The sequence below is a fragment of the Hyla sarda genome, chromosome 9, assembly GCF_029499605.1.
Source record: "Hyla sarda isolate aHylSar1 chromosome 9, aHylSar1.hap1, whole genome shotgun sequence".
NCBI lineage: Eukaryota > Metazoa > Chordata > Amphibia > Anura > Hylidae > Hyla > Hyla sarda.
Window position 1 is genome coordinate 11,657,177 of NC_079197.1, and position 22,011 is coordinate 11,679,187.

The 22,011-nt window shown below is 44.7% G+C and overlaps 1 protein-coding gene across 4 annotated transcripts; it reads right to left on the reverse strand.

The window, feature by feature from the left end:
• Positions 1 to 7,927: 7,927 nt before the first annotated feature.
• Positions 7,928 to 21,740, reverse strand: CYSRT1 (cysteine rich tail 1). Of its 4 annotated transcripts, none has more exons than XM_056539174.1 (2): positions 21,491 to 21,740; positions 7,928 to 9,237 (listed from the first exon to the last, which is right to left on the reverse strand). In XM_056539174.1, exon 2 carries the CDS (start codon positions 9,163 to 9,165, stop codon positions 8,713 to 8,715), a length of 453 nt encoding a protein of 150 aa, XP_056395149.1. In that variant the 5' UTR covers positions 9,166 to 9,237; positions 21,491 to 21,740; the 3' UTR covers positions 7,928 to 8,712. The 4 variants fall into 4 exon arrangements, with proteins under 4 accessions (XP_056395149.1, XP_056395151.1, XP_056395152.1 ...); XM_056539176.1 differs by lacking the exon at positions 21,491 to 21,740 and adding an exon at positions 12,593 to 12,690; XM_056539177.1 differs by lacking the exon at positions 21,491 to 21,740 and adding an exon at positions 12,589 to 12,631.
• Positions 21,741 to 22,011: the final 271 nt, after the last annotated feature.

The window sequence follows — 22,011 nt, forward strand, 5'->3', positions numbered from 1 at the left end:
TGATAACACTTGGGGTACAGGATAATAACACTTGGGGTACAGGATGATAACACTTGGGGTACAGGATGATAACACTCGGGGTACAGGATAATTACACTCGGGGTACAGGATGATAACACTTGGGGTACAGGATGATAACACTTGGGGTACAGGATGATAACACTTGGGGTACAGGATGATAACACTTGGGGTACAGGATAATAACACTTGGGGTACAGGATGATAACACTTGGGGTACAGGATGATGACACTTGGGGTACAGGATAATAACACTTGGGGTACAGGATGATAACACTTGGGGTACAGGATGATGACACTTGGGGTACAGGATAATAACACTTGGGGTACAGGATGATAACACTTGGGGTGACACAGTCGTTTAGTGGTTTCGTTATGCTTCTCGCTCCATGTTTACCGATCAGGAATACCGCAGTTTATCTGTCTCCATGACAACGCTCTCAATAACTCGCACTTATCTTTGGGGTTTATGACTCTCATATTACGTGACCTTCGCCCATCTGGAGCTTTTATCGCCTGGGTCCCAGCGTTAATTCTGGACTAATACACGGTGTAAATATCTGGCGCATTTTGGCGATGTCTCCACGATTGTCCTCAGAAAGTCCCGTAGACACCTCGGGGAGATTTATCAAAACCTGTGTAGAGAAAGAGCGGGGCAGTTGCCGATAGCAACCAATCAGATCGCTTCTTTTATGTTTACAATTTACCTTAAAAATGAAAGAAGCAATCTGATTGGTTGCTATGGGCAACTGCACCACATTGTGAGGAGATCCGGTCGTCTTCATACATGTTTATGCCCTTCATGACTTTACATCTGGGGCCTACGCCCGGCAGACACATATATGGGGGAGATATATTAAAACCAGTGCAAGGGAAAAGTTGCTTAGTTGCCCATAGCAACCAATCAGATCGCTTCTTTCATTTTGCAGAGGCCTTGTTAAAAATGAAAGACGCGATCTGATTGGTTGCTATGGGCAACTGGGCAACTTTTCCTCTGGACAGGTTTTGATAAATCTCCCCTTTATACATTATATAGATACAGTATATATATATATATATATATATATATATATATATATATATATATATATATGCTCAGGGTTGGTTGTTATTATTCATTATTCTAATACGGGAACTTCCTGGTGACAATGAGCAGAAGCTCCCCAGGCGTGTTCCCATTGTCATCTGCATAGAAAATATTCATCACCTGGAGAACACAACACAGCTGCATGGACAATGGAGACTCCTTCCATCTGTAGTCTGTTCTGCTGATCCTGACAGGGTGTGGGTGCCGTCATAACATGCCAGCGCTAGAACCGCACGGAAATGCGCCATCTCATAGATGGCAATGCATTTCTTGCAGAGTCTACAGACGTGTTCATTCTTTCTGCCGACACCAGGATCAGAATTTCTGAGGTGTGCTGAGGATTCTCAGTGCAGAACTACAACGCGGAATTCCGCACGGAAATTCCAACTCATGAACATAAAGACTAAGGGTAGGGTCACACGTAACGGATCCGCAGCGTATTTTACGCGGCAGACCCGCCGGTGACTCAACCTATTTTGTGCCTCCAGCAGTTGCCACCCCCGTTCCCCTGCCTCGCTCCGCCAGGGGCGGAGCGAGGCAGGGGAACGGGGTGTGGCAACCGCTGGAGGCACAAAATGGGTTGAGTCACCGGCGGATCTGCCGCGTAAAATACGCTGCGGATCCGTTACGTGTGACCCTACCTTAAAGCAGATTGACCCCCACAAGTTGACGGAGGATTGAACGTTCCATCCAGTGGATTGTTGAACGTAGTCGATGTATCTGATTTGGTAGGATCAATGGTTCCAGCCACAGACTTCGCCACCTTTGAAGACCTCATTATAGGTAGAGATCCCCTAAAGCAGATCGACCCCCACAAGTTGACGGAGGATTGAACGTTCCATCCAGTGGATTCTTGAACGTCGTCGATGTATCTGATTTGGTAGGATCAATGGTTCCAGCCATAGACTTCGCCACCTTTGAAGACCTCATTATAGGTAGAGATCCCCTAAAGCAGATTGACCTCCAAAACTTTTCGGAGGATTGATGGTTCTGACATTAGATCCAGTGGATTGTTGAGCTTCGTTTTGGTATCAATGGTCCCAACCACAAGCTTCACCACCTTTGGAGGCCTCTTTTTAGGTAGAGAACCCCTTGTCCTCACCCTTATAAAATCCTGTTGTTTAAATCCAGGTACAACATGGAGGGTCGGCTCATGTATCACGAGGTACGATATGTTCTCGCTCGTGCCAAGACTAGTAAACTGATTTGTGCTGACCTCTTGGCCTCCTTCCCAAATTTTTTCCTAATACAATACTCTCTTCATTGCGGTCGGGTAAGTGTGTGCCAGGGCTGTGCCAAGTGGGCAAGATAAATCAAATCATTGCTCCTTTTGATTTACAAGACAGCACCACCTGCAACAAGGCCGCCATCCCAGGAATTCGCTCTACATCTAACCCGTGTGAGCCCCTTTTGGCTCCCTTTATTTACTGGGTCACTCGGTGTCACGGACCGAACCAATGACCTGTTCAGAACTGCGCCCCCTTTGATCATTCATGGTTACTCGTTTTGGCAGGACCAGCTCACCCATGTATGACATAAGTTGGCTGTTGATCTGAGGGCCAGGTGAAAGGATTTTTGCCACCCTAGGAGAAAGCTAATTTTGCCGCCCCTGGACACGCCCCACCTTACTACTGGGGTGACACACTGTAACAAACCTCCTCCTCATGTAATCTCCTTACTGCTGGGGTGACACACTGTAACAAACCTCCTCCTCATGTAATCACTTTACTACTGGGGTGACACACTGTAACAAACCTCCTCCTCGGTAATCACCTTACTACTGGGGTGACACACTGTAACAAACCCCCTCCTCATGTAATCTCCTTACTACTGGGGTGACACACTGTAACAAACCTCCTCCTCATGTAATCTCCTTACTACTGGGCTGACACACAGTAACAAACCTCCTCCTCATGTAATCTCCTTACTGCTGGGGTGACACACTGTAACAAACCTCCTCCTCATGTAATCTCCTTACTACTGGGGTGACACACTGTAACAAACCTCCTCCTCATATAATCTCCTTACTACTGGGGTGACACACTGTAACAAACCTCCTCCCCATGTAATCTCCTTACTACTGGGGTGACACACTGTAACAAACCCCCTCCTCATGTAATCTCCTTACTACTGGGGTGACACACTGTAACAAACCTCCTCCTCATGTAATCACCTTACTACAGGGGTGACACACTGTAACAAACCTCCTCCTCCGGTAATCTCCTTACTACTAGTGTTGAGCGGCATAGGCCATATTCGAATTCGCGAATATTCGCGAATATATGGACGAATATTCGTCATATATTCGCGAATATTCGCATATTCGTCATATCCTCGTTTTATTTTCGCATATGCGGAAATTCGCGTATGCGAAAATTTAAAGATGTGAAAATTAGCATATACAAAATTAGCATACGCGAAAATTCGCATATGCGTAAATTCGCATATACTAATTTTCGCATATGCGAATTTTCGCACGCCAGTCTCACACAGTAGTATTAGAGTCTTCTTTACACCACACAAGCTGGAAGCAGAGAGGGATGATCACTGTGATGTGTACTGTGAAGAAAAAAAAACAAAAAAAAAACGAATATTCGTAATTACGAATATATAGCGCTATATTCGCGAAATTCGCGAATTCGCGAATATGCGATATTCGCGAATAATATTCGAATTGCGAATATTCGCGAGCAACACTACTTACTACTGAGGTTATCTCTATGGGATTGAGCTATATAGTCGTTATACACACCTCCTTCAGCTCTCTGTATACTGCTGCTATCTCTATGGGATCAGTATGTATAGTAGTTATACATCTCTCCTCCAGCTCTATCTGTATGCTGCTGCTATTTCTAAGGGATCAGGATATATAGTAGTTATACCCCTCCTATCCAGCTCAATCTATATCCTGCTGCTAAAGCTATGGGATCAGGATATATATTAATTATACACCTCCCCTCCCAGCTCTATCTGTATACTGCTGCTATCTCTATGAGATCAGGATATATAGTAGCTACACACCTCCCCTCCAGCTCTATCTGTATACTGCTGCTATCATTATGGGATCAGGATATATAGTAGTTATACACCTCCCCTCCAGCTATCTGTATACTGCTGTAGGCTGTCCGGGCATGCTGGGAATTGTAGTTTTGCAACAGTTGGAGGCACCCTGGTTGGGAAACTCCTCTCTAAGAGACGCCACCACGAGGATAATGTGATCCTTATAGATTAGGGTGAAGCTCCATGGATTCAGCCAATCAGAGGGTCTTCATTATACTTAATGACTTTTAACCCCCAAGGCCAAGAAGAGCCCTGTATCTATATAACTACAGTACGTATGGGCCCATAATCTCCGTGATGTCACCTGTTAACATTCTTTCTCCTTGCAGTAAAATGATCCTGTAACCCGGCAATGGGTGGACATTTGCATATAGCTTTGCATATTGTAAATTCCTCCTTTACAAGCCCAGGGCTCCGTCCGTATACTGCAGCCTGTATTCACAAACAAGGCGCGGATATCCTCATCATTGTAAAACTTTACCAAGCTTGTGAGGTGTGGGGTTACTTGTAGTGTGTAGGCTGAACATTCAGATGGCCCACGGCTTCCCTATAACAGATTATAACAAGTGTCACCGCATCCTCGGGGGGGTATATAACTACTATATATATCCTGATCACATAGAGATAGCAGCAGTATACAGAGAGCTGGAGGGGAGGTGTATAACTACTATATATCCTCATCCCAGAGAGATAGCAGCAGTATACAGATAGAGCTGGAGGGGAGGTGTATAAGTACTATGTATCCTGATCCTATAGAGAGATAGCAGCAGTATACAGAGAGCTGGAGGGGAGGTGTATAACTAATATATATCCAGATCCCACAGAGATAGCAGCAATATAGAGATAGAGCTGGAGGGGAGGTGCATAACTACTATATATCCTGATTCCATAGATATAGTAGCAGTATACAGATAGAGCTGGAGGGGAGGTGTATAATTACTATATATCCTGATCCCATAGAGATAACAGCAGTATACAGAGAGCTGGAGGGGAGGTGTATAACTACTATATATCCTGATCCCATAGAGATAACAGCAGTATACAGATAGAGCTGGAGGGGAGGTGTATAACTACTATATATATATATATATATATATATATATATATATATATATATATATATCCTGATCCCATAGAGATAGCAGCAGTATACAGATAGAGCTGGAAGGTGTGTGTGTGTGTGTGTGTGTGTCTAATAGGTGATGATGTCATCCTGTCCAGCCATGACCTTTAGCACCATGTTGGTGGACAATAGAACAAAAGTAAAAAAAAAATTAAAAAATAAAACTTCTTAAAAGAGGGAGCATGCTATCGCCCCTGAGAGAGGAGGATAAACTGTGACACAGTGATAGGTTTGTGTTTGACTACAGATTATGTCAGACTTACTGAGCAAACAAAGGGAAAAGTCAACACAGACTGAGGGATGGGAAACTTTCCCGTCACCTCTGGTCAACGGACCTTACTGTTGGGGGTCCATCAGAGACCCCCTTTAATCATGTTCAGTAGACTCACAGTGTGGCCCTCCAGAGGTTGCAAAACTTCAATTCCCAGCATGCCCGGACAGCCAACGGCTGTCCGGGCATGCTGGGAGTTGAAGTTTTGCAACAGCTGGAGGGCCACACTTTGAGACCACTGCTTTAGTAGGGTGTCTAGTATGTCAGGTGTCTACTGAACATGATTATAGGGGGGTTTCTGATGCTGGGAGTTGAAGTTTTGCAACAGCTGGAGGGCCACACTTTGAGACCACTGCTTTAGTAGGGTGTCTAGTATGTCAGGTGTCTACTGAACATGATTATAGGGGGGTCTCTGATGCTGGGAGTTGAAGTTTTGCAACAGCTGGAGGGCCACACTTTGAGACCACTGCTTTAGTAGGGTGTCTAGTATGTCAGGTGTCTACTGAACATGATTATAGGGGGGTCTCTGATGCTGGGAGTTGAAGTTTTGCAACAGCTGGAGGGCCACACTTTGAGACCACTGCTTTAGTAGGGTGTCTAGTATGTCAGGTGTCTACTGAACATGATTATAGGGGGTCTCTGATGCTGGGAGTTGAAGTTTTGCAACAGCTGGAGGGCCACACTTTGAGACCACTGCTTTAGTAGGGTGTCTAGTATATCAGGTGTCTACTGAACATGATTATAGGGGGTCTCTGATGCTGGGAGTTGTTGTTTTGCAACAGCTGGAGGGCCACACTTTGAGACCACTGTACTAAAAGAACAAACATTCTATTGTTTCATTGAAATAACATTAAAACAAAAAGGAGACAACTTCTACTAGAAAACCCAAAAACTTGTTGTTATTTAACGTATCCAATTTAATTACAAGTATTTATATATATATATATACACATATAAGGTAATGGCATTGCACACGTAAGAGCTGGCTTCAATATATATATATATTTATTACACAAGTCATAGTCCTGAGAAACATTGAGGAACCTTCTCCATGGCTGATGAGTCCATTCCGGTAGTCAAGGGCATCAATTACTTAAGAATTTATAATAATAAAAACATAAAAGTCATCAAGATACTTCACCAAGAAAAGATGCGAGAAAAGCCTCCACAGAAGACGACCATTGTGCGGCATGAATATAAAATGGCGCAGTGTGTCGTGAAATTCCTAGGAGACGTGGCTTACGAACAGACTCTTTCATTGCCAAATAATAATATCAACTCTAATGATGCATCCCGCCGAGTACGCCAAATATTATGTGCTCCACTCCCTTACAATCAACGAAAGAAAAAGTCCAAATATACATACGATAGATACATTTTCTATTAGGCCTCAAATTAAAATCCCAAATTTCTTCTTTCAGCTTAGAGAACGTTAAAGGGTTACTCCCGTGCCGTGAAAAACTTTTATTTTTATTTATTATTAATTATTATTATTATTTATTTTTTTTTTTTTTTTAATCAACTGGTGCCAGAACTAGAGATGAGCAAACTTACAGTAAATTCGATTCGTCACGAACTTCTCGGCTCGGCAGTTGATGACTTATCCTGCATAAATTAGTTCAGCTTTCCGGTGCTCCGGTGGGCTGGAAAAGGTGGATACAGTCCTAGGAAAGAGTCTCCTAGGACTGTATCCACCTTTTCCAGCCCACCGGAGCACCGGAAAGCTGAACTAATTTATGCAGGATAAGTCATCAACTGCTGAGCCGAGAAGTTCGTGACAACTCGAATTTACTGTAAGTTCGCTCATCTCTAGCCAGAACGTTAAACAGATTTGTAAATTATTTCTATTAAAAATTCTTAATCCTTCCGGTACTTTTTGGGGGCTGTATACAAAAATCTTAATCCTTCCGGTACTTTTTAGGGGCTGTATACTACAGAGGAAATGCTTTTCTTTTTTTGGATTTCTCTTATGTCAGGAGCACAGTGCTCTCTGCTGACCCTCTGCTGTCCATTTTAGGAACTGTCCAGAGCAGCATAGGTTTGCTATGGTGATTTTCTCCTGCTCTGGACAGTTCCCAAAATGGACAGCAGAGGTCAGCAGAGAAATCCAAATAGAAAAAACATTTCCTCTGTAGTATGCAGCCCCTAAAAAGTACCGGAAGGATTAAGATTTTTTTTAATAGAAGTAATTTACTAATCTGTTTAACTTTCTGGCACTAGTTGAAAATTTCCTCTGTAGTAAACAGCAGCTAATAAGTACTGGAAGGATTAAGATTTTTTATAGAAGTCATTTACAAATCTGTTTAACTTTCTGGCACCAGTTGATCTGGTTTCCACAGGAGTAACCCTTTAAAGTTCTATGTCTACCATGTATTTTTTTTTTTTTTTTTTTTTTTTTTCAAAGCTCCTAAAAATATTGTTCCTTCAAATTGCAGATTTTCGCCAGACCATTACAATCTGATCTGCTACCGGAGTGCTGCATTCTTAATATGAATGAAATACTGTGAGAATAAAACATAAAAAAAAAGGGGGGGTGGTCACTTTTAGACTTTTTCACCAACGATAAGCTATCTGGGCACCATTGGATACATCTGTATAGACTTATGTGTGTTGGGAACGGGGGAAGTGCATATTGTGGTAGGTGGGGTTTGGGTGAACCTATAGGAGATCGTGTAGGTGGAACTGAGTAAAAGTGAGCCTCCCCTTTAAATATATGACTGGTACAAAGTAGCAACTAGGAATATATATAATTCAGTTTGGGGTCTCGGTATTGTCGAAACCCCCCACAATAAGAATAGATAACTAAAGTCCACATTTCTTAATAATTTCGACAGATATGTTGGCATCGTGAATACTATTTCATTACGATAAAAAAATATATAATAATCCACAGGAAGACCCAATAGTTTTTTGCTTTTCCATATTACCACCAGCTTAATTTGGCAACTGAGTCTACGCCAAAGAGGTAGACCAGTCCCTCGTCATTGCACTTAACATTGGTTTACAAAAGGTAGATAGGACCCAGAGAAGAAGGAGATCTCCTTGGACTTTGGTCTGGACTTTGGTCAGAAGATCCACCATCGTGTCCGATTCAACAAGACAGAACCTGGAGTCATGTTTTGTTTTGTGGCTCGGGACACGGTCACCAACGTATTAGGAGACAACGCAGCACGGCTTGCAGCAGGTACAGCAGCCACAGCAGGGATTACAGCAGCCACAGCAGGGATTACAGCAGCTACAACAGGGACAACAGCAGCACGGATTCTCTTCTGCCGCGACATCCTTGTACTGTTGGTCCAGGTCGATGTTGTGCATGGCCTCGTTTTGGCCTCCATTCTGAGGATTGTCACCAGCGTAGGGATTGTACGGCCGTCTCCACGACTCCTGTGTGTGGACCTTGTAGTCGGTCTGGATGGTGGTTGGGTTGTTGTTGCCTACTGGATCCTGTGTAATGTACGTGGGGTAGGTTGGCACTGCTGCGGTGTTTGTGATCACCACCCCATCCAGATCTTCACCAAGCGTCTCCCGGATGAAGCTGTTCTTCAGCTGCGCCCGCGGAATGGTGACGTTGCCGTAAGGATTCTGGACGGTGACTCCTTTATCCATCTTGGATCTGTTGAGCTTCTCGTAGATGGGGTTTTTAGGTAAAAAGCTGAAGGTTCTTTATGGTAACAAGACCTGTACAGGTGTAAACACAGAGACGTGAATGGACAATCAGGATAGAATCACAGAATATATAATAATAGATAATATCATCATAAAATAGATAATAGATGATATAATCACAGGATAATAGAATATATAATAGATAACATAATAATATAATAGATGATATAATCATATGATAATAGAATATATAATAGATAATATAATATAATAGATGATATAATCATAGGATAATGGAATATATAGTAGATAATATAATATAATAGATGATATAATCATAGGATAATAGAATATTAGATAATATAATCATATAATAGATAATATATTAGATATAATCACAGGATAATAGAATATATAATAATATAATAGATAATATAATAGATGATATAATCATATGATAATAGAATATATAATAGATAATATAATATAATATAATAGATGATATAATCATAGGATAATAGAATATTAGATAATATAATCATATAATAGATAATATATTAGATATAATCACAGGATAATAGAATATATAATAATATAATAGATAATATAATAGATGATATAATCATATGATAATAGAATATATAATAGATAATAGATAATATAATATAATAGATGATATAATCATAGGATAATATAATATATAATAGATAATATAATAATATAATAGATAATACAATATAATAGATGATATAATCATAGGATAATAGAATATTAGATAATATAATCATATAATAGATATAATCACAGGATAATAGAATATATAATAGATAAAATAATCATAATAGATAATATAATATAATAGACAATATAATAAATGATAATAGATAATATATAATAGATAATCATAATTATATGATTATTATTATTATTATTATTTTTATTATTATTATTATTATTAATAATAGCTTTCTTATGGGATGATGGATGCTACAGAATTCTAGAATATCCCAATAACTTTATACCAATTAAAGGGGTACTCCGGTGGAAACAATTTTTTTTAAATCAACTTTTGTCAGAAAGTTATACAGATTTGTAAATTACTTTTATTTACAAATCTTATTCCTTCCAGTACTTATTAGCTGCTGTATGCGCCACAGGAAGTTGTGTAGTTCTTTGCAGTCTGACCACAGTGCTCTCTGCTGCCACCTCTGTCCGTGTCAGGAACTGTCCAGAGCAGGAGAGGTTTGCTATGGGGATTTGCTTGTACTCTGGACAGTTCCTGACACGGACAGAGGTGGCAGCAGAGAACACTATGGTCAGACAGGAAAGAAATTCAAAAAAGGAATTGTTCGGCATGCCGGGAGTTGTAGTTTTGCAACAGCAGGAGGCACCCTGGTTGGGAAACATTGGTTTAGACAAGTGACAACTAGGACGTCTTGATATAAAGAAGCGGTGACTATAAGGGGGCGAGAAGCCGCTTCTATCTCGTGACCTACATTCCAGCCCGGTGACTAATGGCTTCATTCAGATCATTGATCCATAGAAGAAGTAGCGAGAAGCATTCAAGCGCACGCTGCCTTATATATGGCGGTAAGTAACCTTTGCGCGCATCGATAATGTAACTTATCTGAGGAAGGAAAGTCCCTTTTTATTAGTAGCAAAATCTAGGGAAAGGCTTGAGGCAGAGAGTTCTAAAGCAGTGGTCTCCAACCTGCGGACCTCCAGATGTTGCAAAACTACAACTCCCAGCATGCCCGGACAGCCGTTGGCTGTCCGGGCATGCTGGGAGTTGTAGTTTTGCAACATCTGGAGGTCCGCAGGTTGGAGACCACTGTTCTAGAGGGAAGGTGCAGCACAAGAGAAGACTCCACATGGTTATTTAAATGCTCAGAGATTACATCGCATTTGTTGCTCCCAAAATATATACGGAGAACGCTCACCGACGTGCCTCATAGAGGATTAACGTTGACTCATTAAAAAAAAATGTTTAAAAAAATAAATAAATGCAAATCAGATTAGGTTTTAGTACACGTTTCATGGGTTTCTATTTACTCAGCGTTTATAAAGACACAACCAAAACACTCAATTAGTCACATCAGTGTTTCCCAACCAGGGTGCCTCCAGCTGTTGCAAAATTGTAACTTCCTGCATGCTCAGAGGACAGCTGGTCACATGGAATCCACTGGAGACCCCAGTATTAAAGGGGTATTCCGGTGCTAGCATAAAACAACATTATGCTGTTAAAACTATAGAAATAAAAAAAAAATAGATTTTTTTAAAAAGCTATACTTACCTATGCCCTGGTCTGCCGCAATCTTCTGTCCAGGCCCCTGATCTTCTATTCTGTTCCTGCGCTCGGTGCAGTCAATCACTGGCTGAGACAGGACCCCGATGCGGCCAGTGGTTGGCTTGGGAGCAGGAAGAAGACCGCGGGCCTGGATGGGAGATGCGGCAGACCAGGCACAGGTAAGTATGACTTTTTTTTTTTTTTTTTTTAAATGGGGCCTGGCACCATATAAATTTTTAGGCTAGCACCAGAATACCACTTTAACACAGATATTTGAGGTGTTGCTGAGAGCTGGTGGAGAGTGTGGGCAAGTGGCCATGTAATGACTCCAATCACATCTGTACGTGGTGGCACGTAATGAAACCTCGGGCTCCAACGTGGAGGTTACCCAGAATGCACTAGTCATGAAGCTAGAGAGCTATAGGAGAGTCAATCACAGTTTTTCCCAACCTGTGTGCCTCCAGCTGTTGCAAAAACTACAACTCCCAGCATGCCCGGACAGCCATTGGCTGTCCGGGCATGCTGGGAGTTGTAGTTTTGCAACAGCTGGAGGCTCACTGGCTGTAAAATACTGCCCTATAGACCCTATACTACTACAATGGGATATGACTGTACCCAAAGACCCGCTCCTAGATACTTGGGATACACTGGTCTCACCCACTAGGGGGCACCACATACATTGCTGCCCAAATTACAGTGCGCTTGTCTTATGAAAACTATAATATATATATATACATATATATACACAGACGCACATATAAATATTCCTAATCCGCCGCCACTCCTATGAAACTTCTCTCCTCTCCGAGATAACATTACAATATTCCGTATCTCCTTGAGTCACTGAGGCGTGTGCAAGGAATGGAATCAGGTCACGGTATTAGTGATGGTCACATGGGTTCTCCATGACGCAGCGGTGCCCAGGTGTATACATTATCATCTCGTATAGAATCGTAAAATTATGAGCGATCGTCCCCGTTTATCGTCTCCCAACCTGAAGCAAAACGGCAACTCTCAAAGCTGTCCGGGCCTGCTGGGAGTTGTAGTTCTGCAACAGCTGGAGGGCCACAGATTGGGGAACCCTGCCGCGGAGGGTGACGTCCTGCATTTTATCTGCTCCCTATCTGTTTACTTACTTACAGGTTTAGCTTGAGCCGATGAACCTGAACGCAGCGCCGGAGCTTTACTCTGCAAACAGTGCGAGCGCTCAGTATCTGGGCCGTACGTGATACCAGGTATCCCAGAGCTTCCGGGGTTTCCCTTTAAAAGGGCTCGTTCACAAAAGCGTATTTCCTCTCAAACTCCCATCTGGAAGTTTGAGAGAAAATAAGTTTATGTGAACGCACCCTATCATTGCTACACCATGCTGCTGCTAAGCCAGTGTATCTAATCCTGACGTGTGCGATACTGTCTGCTGAGCCAGTGTATCCAAGCCTATTATGTGCTATACTGTCTGCCGAGCCAGTGTATCTAATCCCGTCATGTGCAACACTGTCTGCTGAGCCAGTGTATCTAATCTCGTCATGTGCGATACTGTCTGCTGAGCCAGTGTATCTAATCTCGTCATGTGCGATACTGTCTGCTGAGCCAGTGTATCCAAGCCTATTATGGGCTATACAGTCTTCTGAGCCAGTGTATACAAGCCTATCACAAGCGATACTGTCTGCTGAGCCAGTAGGTAAAACTCACAGCGGGAAACACTCTGGAAGTTTGAGAGAAATTACGTTTATGTGAACGCACCCTATCAATGCTACACCATGCTGCTGCTGCTAAGCCAGTGTATCTAATCCCGATGTGTGCGATACTGTCTGCTCAGTGTATCTATACCATCATGTGTGATACCCTCACTCAGCAAACAGTGTATCTAATGCTGGCCATACAGTTCGTCTGACTGACAGCTTTTTCTACTAATCCATTTATATACACATGCACACTCGGCTCTGCTGAGCATACACATGTTTTCAACAGACAGGGGGACTGCCAGCTTCAGATCCCGCAGCAGAGGAAAAAGATGCAGTGGTTTCCCCACCTGTGGTTCTTTAGCTGCTACAAAACTTCGGCTGTCCGGGCATGCTGGGAGCTGTAGTTTTGCAACTGCTGGAGAGCCACAGGTTGAAAACCACTGATCTAATATGTATGGTCACTTTAAAACATTTTGTTCTTGAGTGATGAGTTAGTGTATCTAAGCCTATCATGTGTGATACCGTCTGCTTAGCCAGTGTATCCAAACCTCTAATAATACACTAAGCATGGCAGACCTCTCACATTTGAAGCCACTTTTGTATCTAAGCCTATAATACTGTCTTCCGAGCTTGCGTATCTAAGCTCATCTTGTGAGATACTGTCCACTTAGCCAACGTATCTCAGCCCAGCAATAGAAGATCCACAGCACGTTTCCCACACAGAAATGCGAACCCTACTGCATTCTGACTCGGACGTCTCTCGTTGCAGGATTGATAAGGAGACCACAGAATGGGATTTTCCTTTGGAGATAAGCGGCGCCAAAGCTATAAACGGTTACCAGCGCAATGCGCATTCAGTCGCCATCTTTTGTTCTGTTGGGGAATGGGACAAGCAGCTGCAAGGAACCTCTGTTGCCACTGATCACAACACGGCCTTCTCTATGGACCTCCACATCTTGAAAAACTACAACTCCCAGCAAGCCTGGACAGCTGGGAGTAGTAGTGACATACTTTACAGATGGTGAGCAGAGGCGTGTATGTCTCCCGTCCCCCACACCCTTGAGTTTCCCAGTAGATACTCATTGTATGTAAGTGACCCCATTGTAACCCAAACAAAATGGCGGATGGGGTCGAGCAGTGGCACAAGAGGAACAGGCCGGGCAGGATGGCAGAGCCTTAAACAATGGGAATGGGACAAGAAGTGCCCAAACTGGTTGGGATTTAGGACGGTCGGCTCCTCTAAAATAGTCCCAGTATGTCCTGAGCCCATAGCAACCGAGCAGGTTACCAAGTGTAGGGGCCATAGCAACCGAGCAGGTTACCAAGTGTAGGGGCCATAGCAACCGAGCAGGTTACCAAGTGTAGGGGCCATAGCAAACGAGCAGGTTACCAAGTGTAGGGGCCATAGCAAACGAGCAGGTTACCAAGTGTAGGGGCCATAGCAAACGAGCAGGTTACCAAGTGTAGGGGCCATAGCAACCGAGCAGGTTACCAAGTGTAGGGGCCATGGCAACCGAGCAGGTTACCAAGTGTAGGGGCCATGGCAACCGAGCAGGTTACCAAGTGTAGGGGCCATAGCAACCGAGCAGGTTACCAAGTGTAAGTAGGGTTGCCACCCTGCCGGTATTTTACCGGCACAGCCGGTATTTTCATCTACATTCCGGGCTGTGCCGGTAAGTTTGGATGAAAAATACCGGCTATGCAATGGCCGGTATTTTTCATTCACTGACAGGGGCGGACGGAGCAGCATTCCCAGAAGAACACTGCTTTCATGACCGGCCGTACAATGCCCAGGTCTGACACCAGCAGCCTGTGACAGGGAGAGCTCCGTGCGATGACAGGAAGAGACTGTACAGTGCTGGGGAGGGGGCGTGACCTCCTGTCTCCTCTCTCCCCCTCCCCCGCCTTCCCTCTGCCCCGTGCAGTCTTACAACCCCCCATAGGCAGAGCAGGGAGGGGAGAGGCCGTGTATCCTGTCTCCCTCTGCAGCGCAGGGCGGGTGAGTGTCTGTGTGTATATATGTGTGTGTGTGTATATATGTGTGTGTGTATATATGTGTCTGTGTATGTGTCTGTGTGTATATATGTGTCTGTGTATATATGTGTCTGTGTGTATATATGTGTCTGTGTGTATATATGTGTCTGTGTGTATATATGTGTCTGTGTGTGTGTCTGTGTGTATATATGTGTCTGTGTATGTGTCTGTGTGTATATATGTGTCTGTGTTTATATGTGTCTGTGTCTCTGTGTCTGTGTATATATGTGTGTGTGTGTGTGTAGGGGGGGGGGGGTAAACTGCCTAATCTGGGGGACAACTATGCTGCCTAATCTGGGGGACAACTATGCTGCCTAATCTGGGGGACAACTATGCTGCCTAATCTGGGGGACAACTATGCTGCCTAATCTGGGGGACAACTATGCTGCCTAATCTGGGGGACAACTATGCTGCCTAATCTGGGGGACAACTATGCTGCCTAATCTGGGGGACAACTATGCTCCTAATCTGGGGGACAACTATGCTCCTAATCTGGGGGACAACTATGCTCCTAATCTGGGGGACAACTATGCTGCCTAATCTGGGGGACAACTATGCTCCTAATCTGGGGGACAACTATGCTCCTAATCTGGGGGACAACTATGCTGCCTAATCTGGGGGACAACTATGCTGCCTAATCTGGGGGACAACTATGCTGCCTAATCTGGGGGACAACTATGCTGCCTAATCTGGGGTACAACTATGCTCCTAATCTGGGGGACAACTGGGGTACAACTATGCTCCTAATCTGGGGGACAACTGGGGTACAACTATGATCCTAATCTGGGGGACAACTGGGGTACAACTATGCTCCTAATCTGGGGGACAACTGGGGTACAACTATGCTCCTAATCTGGGGGACAACTGGGGTACAACTATGCTCCTAATCTGGGGGACAACTGGGGTACAACTATGCTCCTAATCTGGGGTACAACTGGGGTACAACTATGCTCCTAATCTGGGGGACAACTGGGGTACAACTATGCTCCTAATCTGGGGGACAACTGGGGTACAACTATGCTCCTAATCTGGGGGACAACTATGCTCCTAATCTGGGGGACAACTATGCTCCTAATCTGGGGGACAACTATGCTGCCTAATCTGGGGGACAACTATGCTGCCTGATCTGGGGGACAACTATGCTGCCTGATCTGGGGGACAACTATGCTGCCTAATCTGGGGGACAACTATGCTGCCTAATCTGGGGAAAAACTACCCGACCCTCCACAATATTTTTAGTTTCTCATGTGGCCCCATGGGATAAATAATTGCCCCCCCCCCCCATTCCTCCTCAACCCCGGACATTCCTTAACCTGGAGCCGCCCGGGGAAAGGAGAAAGTGAAGACAAGAGACTGGTGAGACCTCTCTGCAAAATTGTGTATTTAATGCAGTGTTTCCCAACCAGGGTGCCTCCAGCTGTTGCAAAACTATTACTCCCAGCATGCCCAGACAGCCTTTGGCTGTCCGGGCATGCTGGGAGTTGTAGTTTTGCAATAGCTGGAGGCACCCTGGTTGGGAAACACTGATTTAATGTGTGAAACTATCTGCTGCGCTCTGTATCTAATCCTGTCATGTGCGATACTGTCTGCTGCGCTCTGTATCTAATCCTGTCATGTGTGATACTGTGAGCTGAGCCTGTATATCCAAATCTGTCATGTGTGATACTGTCTGCTGAGCCTGTGTATCTATATCTGTCATGTGTGATACTGTCTGCTGAGCCTGTGTATCTATATCTGTCATGTGTGATACTGTCTGCTGAGCCTGTGCATCTAAATCTGTCATGTGTGATACTGTCTGCTGAGCCTGTGTATCTAATCCTGTTATGTGTGATACTGTCTGCTGAGCCTGTGCATCTAATCCTGTCATGTGTGATACTGTCTGATTAGCCTGTTTATCTGACGTTGCGCAGGGGGACGTCACTCGTCATCACAGAGAGCCAGCGTTGCTGTCGCGCACCACCACTACCGCCGCCGCTGGCATAAATAGGGTTTTGGTAGGTATTCTCTAAATGTAAATTTTTTTGTGCGATATAGGAAAACTCCCCCCGCATATATATTGTATCCATCCCATCCCCCATGCCATTTCTTAAACCCCCCTCCCATCCCCCATGCCATTTCTTAAACACCCCTCCCATCCCCCATGCCATTTCTTAAACCCCTGATCCCTCAGCCCCTGTGCAATCTGGCCCCTCCCCTTTTGTAGCTCCACCCCCACATAGCCACACCCATGACCGGTATTTTTCTGAGGGAAAGGTGGCAACCCTAAGTGTAAGGGTCACTATGGGGTGTTATAAGGACCCACATAGATACAGACTCCCCTAAGACAATGGCGCCATACAGCCTAGAGCGCCCCCTATGTCTCTTTGTAGTGGTCAGCCATTGTCATGGGGAACATTGGCCCCCCTGCACATAAACATGGCAGCCATCTTGGATCCACGTGCACTACAAGGTGCCAGTCAGTCACCAGCAGCCCTGTGTGAGTGACTAGTCGCGTAAAACGTCTCATATAAAATCCACCGGCATCATTAGCAGCCATTAGAGTGTTACGAGACAGCTCAGGGTTATGTAATGGAGACAGTCAGCAAGGGACGCAGCAAACACAACACCAACACCATGAGGTGTTATACCGGAGATGTGCGCAGCCCCCGTGTGTGTGTGTGGCGTCCATTGTGAATAAAGATGGCACCTAGATCAGTGTGCCTTCAGCTGATGCAAAACTACAACTCCCAGCATGCCCGGACAGCCAACGGCTGTCCGGGCATGCTGGGAGTTGTAGTTTTGCAACGGCTAGAGACAAACTGGTCCTGCATTTACTGTGCAGGTGAATGCAGTCTATTGTCCCCTGTTATCAGCCAAATTGAACCAGAAATGTAGAAATTATATTATATACACACCGGTATTTGCCTATAAAGTGAGAAGCGGCGCTCCTGGTAACCGCAGACTGCGGCCTTCCCTCATTACACGGTCATCAGATCTCTCCATAGATAAATAATGCACCGGCCGCAGTCTTCTCTGTTCTTCCCTTTAGGAAGATATTAAGGTGCGGGGGCGGCATTGGGATGAGCTCTGCGGATTGACAATTGTCCTTGTATGATCCTGCTGTCAGACATCTTAAAGGAGAACTCTACACTATACATTGACCACATGACGTCCTGTCCCCCCCCCCCCCCCCCCCCAGTTCCTGATGGCTATTCCTGCTGTAGTTTTGCAACATCTGGAGGGCCACAGTTTGGAGACCACTGCTATGGGGGCACCTCGCAACAAGTGTTTGAGTTCCCTGCAGCGCCACCACAGGGCAAATAAAGCATTACACCGTGCTCAGTGAAATCAGTGGGCACTCTATGTAACTGCTCTTCGTATTGGCTAATTTCAGTGGTCCCCAAACTGTGGCCCTCCTGGCATGCTGGGAGTTGTAGTTTTGCAACATCTGGATGGCTGCAGTTTGGAGGCCACTGGGCTAATAGATGAGGAGACTCCCCACTATATCAAGGAATTCCAGAACTAACAATTCCCTATAGAAGATAAAAGGACCGGATGACACCTGATCAATGTAACGTTCAGCCAGGAACAGGTTAACCATAAACAGGACTTTTGTCATTGCTACAGACACAAAACCCTCAGCACCTGTACCCCCTGAAGCCGAAATGAAACTAGGATGCACCCCTTCTCCCTAAACGCAGCTAATTATGTCTAAAAACAGCACCACCACTGTCCTCAGGTTGTGTGTGGCATTACAACTAGAGTCCATTCACTTCAATGGGACTGAGCTGCAATACCGCACACAGCCTGAAGACAGGGGTGACACTGTTTTTTGGAGAATATAAACATAAACTAAACTTTCTTTTTCTAATTCTGAACAACCCCTTTTCAACTATCCACTATCTGTAGTTGTAAAACGACAATTTCCAGCATGCTGGGAGTTGTAGTTTTAGAACAGCTGGAGGCACCCTGGTTAGGAAAAGGCTGCCATAGAGGATACATGTCTAGTAATACTCGTAGCCAAATGTGATTGTGTCCTGATGTGCATCATTTAACCCCTTACCACCTTGAGCCGGTGTAGACAGGGGGGGTATATGCTGTCCGGGTATGCTGGGAGTTCTAGTATTGCAACAGCTGGAGGCACACAGATTGGGAAACACTGTCCTAGAGGATACATATCCAGTAAGACTTGTAGCCAAATGCGTCCTGATGTGCAATTAACCCTTTACTACCTGTAGCTGTATGCAGGAGGGTAGATGCTGTCCGGGCATGCTGGGAGTTGTAGTATTGCAACAGCTGGATGGCTGCAGTTTGGAGGCCACTGGGCTAATAGATGAGGAGACTCCCCACTATATCAAGGAATTCCAGAACTAACAATTCCCTATAGAAGATAAAAGGACCGGATGACACCTGATCAATGTAACGTTCAGCCAGGAACAGGTTAACCATAAACAGGACTTTTGTCATTGCTACAGACACAAAACCCTCAGCACCTGTACCCCCTGAAGCCGAAATGAAACTAGGATGCACCCCTTCTCCCTAAACGCAGCTAATTATGTCTAAAAACAGCACCACCACTGTCCTCAGGTTGTGTGTGGCATTACAACTAGAGTCCATTCACTTCAATGGGACTGAGCTGCAATACCGCACACAGCCTGAAGACAGGGGTGACACTGTTTTTTGGAGAATATAAACATAAACTAAACTTTCTTTTTCTAATTCTGAACAACCCCTTTTCAACTATCCACTATCTGTAGTTGTAAAACGACAATTTCCAGCATGCTGGGAGTTGTAGTTTTAGAACAGCTGGAGGCACCCTGGTTAGGAAAAGGCTGCCATAGAGGATACATGTCTAGTAATACTCGTAGCCAAATGTGATTGTGTCCTGATGTGCATCATTTAACCCCTTACCACCTTGAGCCGGTGTAGACAGGGGGGGTATATGCTGTCCGGGTATGCTGGGAGTTCTAGTATTGCAACAGCTGGAGGCACACAGATTGGGAAACACTGTCCTAGAGGATACATATCCAGTAAGACTTGTAGCCAAATGCGTCCTGATGTGCAATTAACCCTTTACTACCTGTAGCTGTATGCAGGAGGGTAGATGCTGTCCGGGCATGCTGGGAGTTGTAGTATTGCAACAGCTGGAGGCACACAGATTGGGAAACACTGTCATAGAGGATACATATCCAGTAAGACTTGTAGCCAAATGCGTCCTGATGTGCAATTAACTCTTGGCTACCTGTAGCTGTCTACAGGAGGGTAGATGCTGTCCGGGCATGCTGGGAGTTGTAGTATTGCAACAGCTGGAGGCACACAGATTGGGAAACACTGTCATAGAGGATACATATCCAGGGTGTTGTAGTATTGCAACCATTGTTCTAGAATATTCTGTTAGTAATTGGGATTGGAAAAGAAGAGTAAATCAGGGATTCCCAACCTGTGGCTCTCCAGCTGTTGCGAAACTACAACTCCCAGCATGCCCGGACAGCCAACGGCTGTCCGGGCATGCTGAGAGTTGTAGTTTTGCAACAGCTGGAGAGCCACAAGTTGGGGGATTAGTGACAACCAGCTGTCAGGGCATGCTGGGAATTGTGGTTGTGCATCAGCTTGAGTGGCACAGATTGGGATTTACAGACAACAGGCTGTCAGGGCATGCTGGGAGTTGTAGTTTCGCAACAGCTGGAGAGCCACAAGTTGGGGATTAGTGACAACCGGCTGTCAGGGCATGCTGGGAATTGTGGTTGTGCATCAGCTTGAGTGGCACAGATTGGGATTTACAGACAACAGGCTGTCAGGGCATGCTGGGAGTTGTAGTTTTGGAACAGCTGGACAGCCACAGGTTAGGGGAACAATGCAGTAACTGAACAGTGGGGTGAAGCTTCCCTATACAATCTGATTTGGGAAGGGCCAGACGTCAGCCATTGTTAATCCAGCCATAAAAGATTAAATCTACGTCCACCAAAAAAAAAACAAAAAAAAAAAAAAAAATATAAAAAAAAAAAACACAACATAAAAAATTAAGAAAAATAATAAAAATAAACCACACAACAGGACATAGTGCAAAGCAGATAAAGAGAAGGTTTTACAGCACCAGGGTGACGGGCGTATAACGCACTGTGTATATACTATATACCTATAAAACCCATAATAGTATCCGGCACACAGGTGAGGTTATAGGGCACCCATTCCTTTCCCCCACAACTTTGTTAACTTTGTCGCTTCTTCGTAAAGTTTGCGACATTGAAATCTAAAACTATAGCCAAAAAAAAAAAAAGTTTCAAACCCCCAGAGGTTAGAGGGTTAACCCTGGAGCTGCCAGGAGGGACGGTGCCGGTCTTACCTGCGCTACGATCATTCCACGACCAGCGTGATGTTTGGGGATAGGGGCTTCTTCTCTTCGGCGAAGACGCAGGGCGACCATAGAGAGCGAAGTGATCCCGGGGGAAGTGCAGCTCGGTATTGAAACTCTTCCACCTGCCGCTGACTATATTCTGGGAGGGGGAGGAGGTGAGTTTCTGCAGCAGGAGGGTGTGTCGAGGGTTTCACATAGCGAGGTATAGGAAACCGTGGCAGCTTATTGACAATGCAGATCAGGCTGCGGGGCGGGGAGAGGTGGAGGCTGCGCGGAGACCGCCATGGGGCGTTATCTAGGAATAGAAAAACAGCGCAGTTTTTTTTTTTTTTTTAAACAGCGCCACATCTGTCCTCAGGTTGCGTGCGGTATTGCAATTTGGCTCCATTCACTTCAATGAAACTGAGCTGTAATACCGCGCTCAACCTGAAGACAATTGTGGCGCTGTTTTTTTAAAAAAAGAAATCAGCTCTTTAGATCCATCAAGTCTCCAAATGACAGTGGCGTCA